The following is a 12,759-nucleotide window of genomic DNA, read 5'->3' on the forward strand; positions in this document are numbered from 1 at the left end:
AGAAAGTGCAACCATCCTTTAACAAGGCCCCGTTCTTGTGGCGCACGGACTCCCCAGTTTGATTCCCGGGGGGAGGGCCGGTTTGTGGTTACCACCGTGACTCGAGTACCCTCCAGTCACCGGCGACATTTAACGCGACGGTGCAACACGCGGTTTCGAGGTGGTGGCAAAGAAAAACCCATCCACAAAGGAGCACCTCCGGGCCGCCCGGGGTTGCAGCGGGAATGAAACCGGAAGCCTTGATAGGCTTTTCCGGTTCGGGAAGGGATTTTCCACCCGAGCGGACACTGTGAAAAAGGCCCTTCAGGGGGGAGAGCGAAAGACCGGGAGGTTTGGATGCATGGCGTCACGATGCGAAGGACTGTGACTAACTTTTCGCGCGCTTCAGTAATTAGGTAACGAGATAAGTGTGCGGCAAAAGTCAACCACGGCCATCGCCACCGGATGTCGGCAACTCGCTAGAACACCGGACGAGGTTACTTTAAACCCGTATTTGATCGCATTTTCCGCATTCATTCGGGAAATAGCGACAAGCGGTGAGTTGTGTGGGGGATTGTGTTTTGGCCGGTTTTTGTTACTCAACCTGGCCAATGACCTTTTGCTACACGATTGCGCTGCGCAATAAGCAAGTGGTGCAAATGTAAAAAAAATTTGCCTTTTTATAGGGAGTCCAACCGAACGTTAACTTGTTTGCCAAAGTTGCCGCAGAGTTGTTTGTGGTTGGTGTTGTTACATACACCGTTACATACGGCGCTTGTGTTCGCTGTTTTGCACCACTCGCAGAAAGTTTGTATGTTACGGTTTGCCATATTTTGCGGCCGTGACACGTACCCGCGGGAAAACCGTATTTCACTCAATCAAGTAGAACTTATAATTGAATCAAGCCACTTGTTTCTGTCGGTTTTGGCCAGGTTATGCTTCCGCGTGGCTCGAGGCACCAAACGAAAATCTCTCCTTAGTTACAAAAAAAAACAAACAAGGAAATATTGAAAACCATATTATCAGCAAAAGGTGCCTGCAAGTTGCCAAAATGACTGATTATTGCACTCCAGTGTGTCTTGGGCCGTAGGAAAAAAAAGCAACTGGAAAAGGAAAACCCAAAACAAAATAAGGCTCTGTCCCAGGGCAAGAAAAAAGTTAACGAAAGTCTCAAAGGTTTGAGCCACAGGCCTACATCGATACTTCTTTGTCAATGGAGCGTCCCATCTTGAGGCTAACTTTTGGGCTAACTTTTTCCCGCTTTTGTGAAAAGCAAGGGATGGTCCCTTTTTCCTTCCTTTTTTCGGTTGTGCCCCATTCGCTGCACTCTTCGCAGGCACTTCAAAGTGTTAAGCACGTGCTTGGCGTCGCCGTGGCCTGGCCTCAAACATTTCGTGGTGTCCAGAAAGGGGTTCCATCGTTAAGTATCATTTACCGACCGCATAAAGCGGAGCCGGGCTAGCTGGGCTGAGATGAAGGCTTTTCTTCGCATCTCCTCAGTGGCTCCTGTTGCACCGGCCGAACCCTTCAAGTGGTCTGTATTGTTTTACTTTCCACAATTTATCACTAATCCCTTCTCGGTGCGCGCCAAGCATCCGCCATTCGGTCGCCAAAGACGGTGGAAGTTTATTTTTGACTTTTTCCCGTTTTTGGAAAGCGAAACAAAACGCAAGGTTCTCGAGGGTCTCTCTTTCCATTCATGTAGCAGTAAACTTTCTCAGCACACACAATGGACCGGCGCGAACACAGGGTATAAGGCCACTGTGAGCCATCCTTTTGCCTTTGCGGTGTGCAGCATAACAGATCATAATTCTCGGGCAATGTTTTGACACTTCTTCGGGGACCGACAGCCTTCCGTTCCCTTCCGGCAACAAAAAACGTACAAAAAGCACTCAGCACGTACGGGCGACCGGTTCAGTGCGTGTTTTGCGTAATCGCCTGCATAAGGTACTCTAGGCACTCGGGTACAAAGGACATTTCGGCAATAGGATTTCTGACGCCCCTTCAGAGAGGGGTGGCCCATTGGCGCTTGTGTGTGACGAGGGTTTGCTGCGTGTAGAAAACTTTCGGCTCCGAACCATATGGTGCACTTTTTGATACCGTTTACCGACTTCTGAGGTTGGCTTCTGTTAAGCTTATTTTAAGACTTATTCAAAGCTTGACATTTCTCGTCATAACTCGTCGTCTGAGTTGCCATGAATTGATGAAACGCTGTCTACGGACATCGGATTCCTCAAAAATCGCTGTACTCCGAGCGGAAAAAGGACGATAAGTTTACGGGCGAAATGGCATGGAGCCACCGCTAAAAGCGATAAGAGATCCACTCGGATCCATTAGAATTACAAATTAATTCCAAGCTTTACAAACGGCTTGCGGTTCATTCGCCATGTTCCCGACCCGACTGGGCACGTGGGCACCGGAAACTTTCGACAACCGAAAACCGAACTCCAATCCGTCGCAGATACCGCAAATCTTTCGCTTCCCACAAAGTTCTTCCCAAGACAGGAATTTGAATCACCGCCCAAAGAAAGTTCGTGGAAGAGGTTTGTTCTTGTACAAAAAGAGGCAACATTTTACTGTCTCACCGATGTCCTCTCTAATTTCAACATACGCCTTCGGTTGACACCGGCTCGTAAAACAAACACTGCCGATCCTGAAAACCAACATCATTTCGATTCGATCAACACAAACATGCCAACCGAAAGCTTGTACATAAATCATGACCCATCCGGTGGACCCAAATGTGATTTTACGAAGAACGAAGGGCAGGTGAAAAATCCTGTTCCATGCCTCCAAGCGGTGCTACCTCGGCTTGATCTGTCCGGAAAAGGAGAACCGGCTGGCGAAATGGAATTAAATTTCTGTTTAAGATGACAATGGCAAAAGTAAACTCAATTTCACTCTAGACACAGTGCTTGAGGCAACCCGCCGACGGCTTCGGAGGCAAATGCACGCGCTGTTCATTCGAGGTGTCTGGTTTTTATGCTCTCCTTCCTGTAAAACTGAGCCCAACCGAGTCATTACAATGCTCCGGCGGGGTGATGTTTGTGAACATTTTGCTCCCAATTGTCGCAGCTTGTGGCTCAGGATATCAAGTAGAGGACAGATGATGGCAGAGAAAACGTGACTTAAGCTCCCGCCGGCGAAGGTTGGCCCAGAAGCGGGTTGCACATCGGCGTACAATGTCTGTATGTTGTTTCTCCCCGGCACGTTTAAACATCCCCGGCACGAGCATGTCTCGGAGCTCGTTTCCTATTGCTTCCGGAAGTGCTTGTCGCGCGTAAGATTAGTATTCGGTGTTTAGCAATAAGTTGCCGTTCGACCCCGCCTGCAGCTGAGGGTCATGTTATTTTCCAATCCGAAGACTTTCTACTTACGGCTCCAGTCGAGGAGAGTTAAAACACAACTTAATAGAACTTCCCGTACGATGGGAAAATCCGCAGCCGGCTCCGGGCAAAGTGGCGCGCCCTGAAAACATATGGAAGGATTGTTGTTCGAACAGAGAGACACGTTCCACGCTAGAATCGCAGAGACCCAATTATGGCGTACGTCTTCAAAATCGCGCCAAATCCAACAGCTTTATTAAGATGAATTCCGGACAAAATACCACAGCACTCCAATCCTTTACGGACGGCTTCAGGCCACCGCTTCGGGGCTAGAGGAATAAATTTATTCTGCGAATCTTTCTTTACGCTTTTCGCCGGCAAAAGTTCTTTCGCTCGTCCCACGGTCACACAGTTCGTTAACTTGTTACGCAGTCCGACATCAAAGCACCGAAATGATCCTCCGTTCGGCGGCCCAACGGACAAAGATTTCGCCTTCTAATATCGTACTCAAATCGGTAGATGAGACAACAACTGGATTATCGTTTTGCACAGCCCACCTATTCATAAATTATGCTAATAAACTCAAATTTAAAGAAAACCTTGTTTTATTATGAGGGCCGCTTGATGTCTTTGTCTGTGCGAAGGAGGCGCCTGGTGGCTCGCGGACAATTGTCTTAATGTAGCTAGTCTTCTTTCAATACATGTTTAAATTTGTTGTGTTAAATTTGTGATAACATGCTCATAACAATGTAACAATGCACCATCGCCATCAAAAAGCCATCTTATAACTCAGAAACTGGTCAATTACATCCCTCGGCTTACCGTTAATTTCTTTCTAATACCCCCATAAATATTCCTGGAACGTAACGTTCATCCTGAAAAACATTCCATCATTCTTATGCTGGAAATGAACTGACCGATCCTTCGCTGTTGCCCGCTGGCCTTAATCAGAAATGGATCAGCTTTAATTGCTATCATCCGTATCTCGTCCCTTGTTTTCCACCCCGTGCACTGTAGGAGACGTGTCCTCCATGATGACGGTGGGGTTGGTCGTTGTGGAAACTGCGGAAAACTTCTGCCTCTCGACCGGGCACAGGAAATAGTTTTCACCCATCGTGACCCTTCCGAAAAGCGATAAAAGATCCCCAAGATTGAGACATTAAACAGTTTCCCGGTTTTGGTAGGGTGCTCGGTGAAAGTCGCCCATGTAGGGAGGCCACTGCAACTCCGATGGTTTATAATCCGGCTCGATTCGATTGCGGATTACGGTGGGTGACTAAATGGGTGTCCACACCGCCGTGATCCGGGTGGCGAGGAACCCCTGGATCCCTGGGAATGAAATGGGACAGCTAAGGATATAAGTTTGCTGGAGGAGGAGATAAAAAATAAATTGAATTTAATCTCGTTACTTCCGCCGTTTGATTCTTGAGGCTTCGGCCGGCCGCCTTCAGCCCCTTATTAACAACTTTGGATTGACAATAAATTGGGTTCAGCGGGAATGAGCTAGAAAGTAGTATAGTCCGCCTCAAATATTGAGCATGTGTGAACTCGGAAGAAGCCGATTATCAGTATAAAATTTGTCTTCGGTTTGTACCGTTCGAATGCTTTCGTGAAAAAACTAAAAAATTTCGTGTCAATGCATTCGGTCTCGTTAGAACCAGTAAAGTTCATACTGAATGTATACCCGGTCTAAGCTAAAACTGCATAAAGAACACTGCCTTTTGCCAGACAACAAACAAAAAGAGAGGTGCAAAAGCATTACGGGCCGTTAACGGTGGCCGTCGTCTTCGGTGGCTCACAGTCTGCCAACAGTCTCTAGTCCGTTCCAACCATCTACTTGCGACATCCTTTTGCCGGCGTTATTGAGCAGCAAAGTGCATTTTCTACATCCAATAAAGGACACACTGCACAAGTACCAATACGAGAGCACGTTAGCCAACGTCACAGGTTTCCGAAGACGCTCAGATTCCGCGTAAGGAGCCTCCCGCTCTTTGCAGTGAAACCAAAGCCAAACATCGGAATCGACAAAACAAAGCGGAAGAAGGGCTAACGCTACCAAATGGAAGGGAAAATTGAATTTTGTACATTTTTGTATCAATTTCGGCGATACCGAGACCGGTCCACGGTTGCGTTAGACAGACCATCCGTGTAGGAAATCTAACTTCAAAGCCAGCTCCTTCATCGCCGGCCTCTTTTTCGAGCGTAATGAAAAAAAGACTGTAGTGCTTTAATCAATCCTTCATCCAACTGCACGAGAAAAATGCATAGATGACCTGTGTCTGTAAGAGAACCATGTAAACATCGTCGTTTCTTGCGCTCCGAAATGATCAAAACAGCTCCCAGTTAATGGACCCATTAGCAGACACGCAAAGGCAAAAAGAAAACCCAACTCCCTATTAAACGGCCATGCATTCATTGAACACAGGCGCCAGTGAGGTGCTTAAAAAATTAAAAAATACTCCACCATGTGGGAGTCTAGTCTTACAGGTGGTTCGCAGGTGAAGCTAATTAAGCTGATTATTTTCCACTTCCTCGCGGGATTCCGTTAGTAGCCCAACTGGTAACGTTTTCTCGACCCAATCAGACTGATCGCCAGCTCGGATCGGATCCAGTCGCCCGAGTGAAGGTCCGCGCCCAATCGTTCAAAGCGGGCTTCCCGGCACTTGTGCGGGGTGGCCGAAGCCGAACCTTGGCACCGAATTCCACGGTGCTCCCTGCTCCAGCCATCTCTGGTGGCGAAAAATGTAATTAGAGCTAATGACTTCCATTCACTCGCTGGATTGCACTTGGACCGGATGTATTTTATTTTGCTCCGCTTTCGGTTTTATCACTCGCAGGATTTTTTTGTTTTCTGTCGCACGTCCTTTTTTTGCCAACCGATGCTCTGCCATCATCTATTGGCACGACGACGGGCACCATCGGGAAGCGAGTGCAACGAAACGAACCGGCCACTGGCACTCGAGTGAGTCCACTCGAGGACCCTCCAGGCGGGGGCAGTAGGACGGAAATGGGAGCATAAAATGCAACGGAGATGAACTACGACGACTGATTGCGACTCTGCCGACTGGCCAACCAGCCAGCCATACTGTACGCCTTGATTATCGCAATGAATGAAACCATGCAACCATTCAGCGGGAAGTGCGTCAGGATTGCTTCTGCTTCGCGCAACTGAAACGGAACAAAGAAGCAATTGCAAACGGGCGGGGCTTTCCCGTGGACCACTAGCGGACGGCCGGCTCCATGGCACAGCCTTTAACTGTTGTCTGCCATGTTTTTATAATGATTTTTATTTAATGAGGCGCCAGCGAACCATCTTAAATTCCGTTGTGAGTCTTTTCGAAATTTTTTTCTAAAATAAATAGTTGGTAAACTTATATTGAATCTGCCATCCTGCAAATGTTGTCGAGAGTTTGACCAAGCCACTTCTAACACCTGCATATCATCGTCCAACTGCACCGTCATCGATGAACGATTCCACACCTCGTAACTGCTTGCGATGCAGCAAAGTTTTGGGGACAACGGTATGATCCTTCGCCGAGTCGATTATCCCGTCCCAGAACGTTTCGCTCGTTCGCTAATCTATTTTTCAATTCTGTGCCAAACAGGAACGAAATTCTAGTTCATCGATGTCGCAAAGTTGGACCATGGCCGCTGTGACCCTTTTGCGAACTCTCAAACATACGGTCACGTTTCGGGGTGGAAGTATGCTATTACTATGCTAAAGTTTTGTAGCCGAAAAGTGTCACGTGAATCTCGGCTCGTTTGCGTTCACAAAAAGTTTAATATCATACTGCAAAGGGGTTCTATAAAATTGTAATAATGCTAATATAACGACACCTGCGTACCTCCCGATTCCTTTCCGGTCATTAGTGTCGTACGCACGACTTAAGTAAATGAACGCAATTATGCCGCACGCCAAAATTAAGACGCCTTCAGGGACTGAGCTACACCGAGCAAATGTAGGACTTGGGGCAAATTTAGGCTATTGGAAGAAAAAAGTGTGTGTTAAGAGAGAGGTGTGGTTAAAAGGAAAAAAGGAAGTGCTCGAAAACACTCGGGAACACGAGCGAAACACTTGCAAAATCAACGAAATTAAACGCCTAGAAGAATGGCCCCGGGCCAGTTGTTTTTTCCGCTCCACTCCGCTTAACCGGACCACCGGAGGCCGTAAGACCTGAATGTTGCTATGTTGACGTTTAATTAATCACGTTTCAAGTTTTTTTTTTTTCACTGGCCTTTCCATTCCTTTTCTGGCCCTTTCCCGTAGGTCGGCGAGTTTTACATCATCGGAGCTCGGCCAGCAGGGAGACTGATGAAAAGTTAAATTTCTTTCATTCACTGAAGCGGGAGGCTCTCGGTTCGGTCGTCACTCCCGACACGACGATTAGACGGATCGGAATGTAACGAAGCGAACGGCGAATCCTTGCGGAAGTCGAGAGTAGTCAGTCGAAAAAGAATTCAAGTGGTGGCGGTGCTTTCCAACAGGAAAAAGAATTTCTTTTATTATTGAGTCCCTCACTGCCTATTGGTGTTTAAGTCTTGTTTTGGTACAAAAATTAGATGTCGTGAATTCTCGATTCGAGGCTTCTATTGCTATTGCTCGGATGGAGACCACACTTGCATATTTGGCCTTTTAAGCACACTGGACTCTTGTTGAAAAGTTTGGAGTCCCGGTGAAAAGTTATTTCTATTGCATGGCTTCTGTAAGGACACGAGTGGACCCACCATTGATTATACGGATCCAATTTCGGGAAAGATTCCAGCGGAGGATGAATCCCTTAAAACACTACCGCCAGATAGCTTTCCAAACTATGAAGCACCAACCGTACGGACTTAAAGTACACCCAACAGCAGTAGTTTGTGATATAAAATTCTCTTTCAGACCATCCGGCAGTTCGATGGTCCGGTGGTCACCATGATTAACTTTTGCCCCACACACGGGTGAAGCTCAACGCCGTCAGGACTACCGTCAGATCATGCTGGTTGCTAGTCAAATATTGACCATCCGCTTCATAAGCCTGCATTTACACGTTCGATCATCAAAGTTCAATGAGGCGTAGGCCGCACGGCAAACACGACTCGGCACCGCACCGGCGGCATCGGAAGCCGATGGTCTGGTGTACGGGTGGATCACCCGGCCACCTCGTGTTATCCGCTGAATAAACACGGGACCCGGTTGGAGATTCGCCATTTTTTTCTGCTTCGAGCACCCTCCGCTAAAGTGCTTAAAATGGTGGGCAAGTTATCCTAACGACGCTATTTGGAGCACTTCCGGGACGGAGCTTAAGAGTTTGCTTGAAACTCTCCCCCCGGGTTAGTTGGCCGCCCGGGGATTATGGAAAAAGAAATAGTTTCCCAACGGCACCGGGAGGGAGAACCAATTTGACTGAATTATGTATCGCCACGGGCGATGGGCCATCGAGCCCAAGCTCAAACTTAAAACGGAATTCTTAAACTAAAGGCACGGTGCCCCTTTTTCTGTGGGAAGTGTGTCATCATCATCAGCGTGGTAGACAATCGCTGCACCGTCCGCTCTCTCCTTCGTGGGACAAGTTGACGAACGTTAAACGCTCTTTCGTACGAAGATTGCATTCCGCCCACTGATTCTTCCACGGTGGCCCGGTTCCGGGCGCAGCCAGCGTGATTCCCAGCGGAAACGAAACTAATTTATGATGTCCCTCGACGGAAGTCACTGGGAAGAGTCGGCTCTCTGTGAAGCCGGTACAGTTTAAACTAGTTGCCTACGGTACTCCGGATGCAGTCGGTTGTCGGAGAGCTTCCTGTTTCAGGGAGGAACTGCTTGGCAGCATGCGATTTAGTGCCGCAGAACCAATTAAAGTTCTCGAGAGTGCCGAAGCCTTTAGAGTTCCAAAACCGTTCCCAAACAATCCTCCATCGGTTCCACCGATGCCTTTTTATGAATGTTCACTAACCATTTTCTCACTTCTTGGCCTTTCTTACAGAGAACGTTTGGCGGACGGACCTGGACTTCATGGTGACCCACAGCGACCGTCTGGTGGTGCTTTCGTTCATGACCTCCTCGCCGACGTACCCGAACACCAGCACCACGGCGCGACCCGGGATGACGGAGCTCGAGCGGAAGCTGTACCGCAACGGGTACCTCGAGCACAGCGATCTGGTGGAGAAGTTCTCGAGCTACGATGACGACGATACGTTCGGAGGACTCGACACGAGCGACGAAGCGTTCCGGACACACGAAGCCCTCGAGATGGGCGGTGAACCGTACGGTGGCTCCTCGAGCTCATCGGTTGCATTCTCGACCATGGTGGACTATGCGAGCGAAAACGCGACCACACGTCAGACGCTGCCACCGGTGCGTAACCTTCTCACCACAACCACCACCTCAACGAGTCCGGTACCGCCGAGATTGAAGGCACCGACTGCCACGCTCACGTCGACCGTGCCGTACTCCAGCGCCGAAGGAACCACCGCTACCGGGGGCAGTAGCCGTGAGAGCCGCCGGAAGGACGCGAACCGAGCCCACCGGAAGATTCACGGATCGGGCAAGGGACACTCGGGAGGCAAGGGCAAGTCACAGCACGGTCACCACGCCGGCAATCACCACCACCAACATCAGCACAGCCACCAAGAACCACGGAATCGGTACGGGGAAGACATCGACACGCGGCTCGAGCTCGAGGAGCACCGCGAACTGGACTGGAGTCTGCTCAATCAACCCGAGGGTACACCAACGCTCCTCGAGACACCCAGTGGCGGCGGCGGTGGGAATCGGGCGGTGGGCCCCAAAGAACCATCGGTAGCACCGGCAGTCACATCGAAAAGTCCCCCCAGGCGTACCACAATCCAGATCCCCCCGACGACCTCGGTTCCGGTGACGAAGAAGCCTCCCGCTACGAAGGACAGCGACATCCACGTGCTCAAGCCGGTCAACCTGCCGGAGAACGTCGTGCCTTCGACCCCGGTGACGACGGATTCGAAGATCATCGAAATTAAGCCCAGCACCGGAAGTGTCACGAGCGGGGGCCGCAAAAGCAAGCGCTCCGAGCCATCGACGGCGGCGGACAGCTTCAGTAGCGAAAGTCTCGAAAGCATCGAAAGCATCCCCAGCGTCGACGAGGACGAGTTCATCATCAAGGACGAGAACGGGATGGAGATCAAGCCGGCCTTTCTGATCGGTGCCATTCCGAGCGCCAACCTGACGTTCAAACCGCTGGAACTGTCCGGCTTTCCGGCCCTGCTGGCGGCCATTTTTGGCTCCCCAGCGGACCGTCATTTTACTGCGGCCTCGGTTTGGGCCACGGTGCCTAGCCTGGAGTTTGTCAACCTGGCCATTGCACTGGCCGTGTGGGCCGTTCGTTACCCGTCCGTCTTTTGGCACACGTCCAAGTCGTTCGCCTGTCTGTTCAGCGTGCAGATGATCGCGAACGGGGCCGACATCCTGCTGAGCTTTGCCGGGGCGAGTGTCCTGTACAAGCTGCAAACCCTCGGCCAGGCACTACCACTGCAAGCGCCGGCGCTGATTCTGAACGGGACCGTCACACTCGCACTGACGATCCTGGCGCTCGTCCTCACGATCGCCTCCTCGATGGTGCTGTACCTGTACGGGCACGGCAAGCTGACGGCGAAGGTGCGTGATCGCCGCTTGATCACGGCCAAACATAGCGCGGACGTGTGGGCCTACTTTGCGCACTGCTCGTCCCTGTGCTTCGTCCTGGCGCTGGCCGTCGTGAAGGCTCCGCTGATGCACGATCTCTGCGCCACCTACCGCGGAAGTCTCGATGGAGCCGTCCTTGCAGCGGGTATGTCCAGTCCTCAGACGATCAGCGAAACACATGAAAACTCTCTCTCTCTCTCTCACTCTCTCACTCTCTACTGCAGCTATGGGCTCCGTGATGCATCTGTTCCTCTGGATCGTCCTGTGGTTGGGACTGACGGCGAAGCGTCGCTGGCATTTTAAGCTACCACCGCTCGATGGAGGCCGCTTCGGCGGTGCCTCTTCCGGGGGTGCTGCCGGTCAACCACTGCTCCGTGGCCAGGGAAGCGTACGCTCACCGGGCGTCGGCGTGCCCGGCGGACTACCGAGCGGTCTCCCGCCACCCGGCACCAACTCGTCGGGCGGTGAAGAGGACACGATCTACTGGCCCAAGATTGCGCCCAACTCGCCCAAACTGAAGGTCACGTTCAACGAAGTTACCAGTACGTCCTCTGCCACTCACGGTCCACTCGGGCCACACGAACACGGCAAGCGGTAAAGCATTCAAGACAAGTCCTTCTCACGAAAGGCCGGCCGGCCAAATTCGCGTGTTGTTTGCGTGTTGTTGTTTGTGTGTTTTGTGCTTTTACGTTCTGAAACTTATTTTTTCTTTTCCGCTTGCACTGTGCATGTAGAGGTTAGGTTTCCATCCCAGCACCTGGCCAGCATTGCACCAACCGTAATTAGCGTAGGCTTTTTGTGTTCCATCGAGGATCAGGAGATCCATCAAGTGTTTGGATTTTCAACTATCGATTACTTGACTTTTGAACTAATGATTAATTGAAATTTATTTCAAAAGGGGTCAGTATTCAACTCAAACTGTACGAAATTTAAAAAGCTCACTTCTACCTCGGTGCTAATGACTATAAGCAGAATGTTCGTTTTGGGGCTCTGAAACCCCACACGTCGTGCAAGAGAAGCCAATGCACCCAGAACGCGTGACGACTTTATAGCGCTTCGTACCATATTTTGCGCCCCATCTTCGGAATCCAAACACTAGATGGATCCTCCCACGGACGATGGATCCGACGAGTTCAAACAGCGTCCAGAGCGATCTCTCGAAAGAATCTCCTTCTAGAGCACGTCCGTGTGCGTTTGTTTGTGTACGTAATTCCTCACTAGCGCTTGTCTGTTTGTTTGCATCGTTTGTGTTTCATTGTGTCCATCGTCCCCCGCCCCAAAAGCAGGAACTAACCCACCCTTGCCGTTCCGCTTGTCCGTCGCCAGCCATCCGTCCGGTGGAACCACGATACGTGTGTCCAGTGTTACGGGGGAAACTGATGACGGAGACTACGCTACGCTAAGGGGCCCGCCGGGCGATCTGCTCGGTCACCTTGGCCCCTACGAGCACCCTGCCCCCTCCGGTTCTCCGCCGCCTCCTCCACCGCCACCGTCCGACGACTGCGATCTGCTGGACGTGGCCAGCAACAGCAACACCCTGGTCGGCAGCATCAACGCGGACCACGCCGACGACACGTCCGAGGAGGGCAAGCTGTTGGCGTGCGTCCGGGACGACAGCGTGACGTACGCCTCGACCCGCGATCTCGAGCCTCCCCTCAACCGGACGGTGTCACGCGAAACGTTCGTGCGGTCGCCGGAGCAGCTGAGCAGTCCGCTGGCTCCCGTCACCGTGACCGTTCACAACCATCTCGAGAACTCCGTAAGTCTGGTACACCCGGTCTTCCCCCCGGTGAACTCCACTAATGGATGCCTCGTTCA

At 50.9% G+C, this 12,759-nt stretch overlaps 1 protein-coding gene across 1 annotated transcript in view; it reads left to right on the forward strand.

The window, feature by feature from the left end:
- Window positions 1–12,759, forward strand: part of LOC131207195 (protein tincar) — a 29,941-nt gene that overhangs the window by 16,317 nt on the left and 865 nt on the right. Inside the window, exons 3-5 of the mRNA XM_058199806.1 lie at window positions 9,269–11,086; window positions 11,166–11,535; window positions 12,268–12,700. Coding sequence (XP_058055789.1) covers window positions 9,269–11,086; window positions 11,166–11,535; window positions 12,268–12,700 — 2,621 coding nt within the window. The remainder of the gene's footprint in view (window positions 1–9,268; window positions 11,087–11,165; window positions 11,536–12,267; window positions 12,701–12,759) is intronic.

This window comes from Anopheles bellator, chromosome 2, assembly GCF_943735745.2.
Source record: "Anopheles bellator chromosome 2, idAnoBellAS_SP24_06.2, whole genome shotgun sequence".
Lineage (NCBI taxonomy): Eukaryota > Metazoa > Arthropoda > Insecta > Diptera > Culicidae > Anopheles > Anopheles bellator.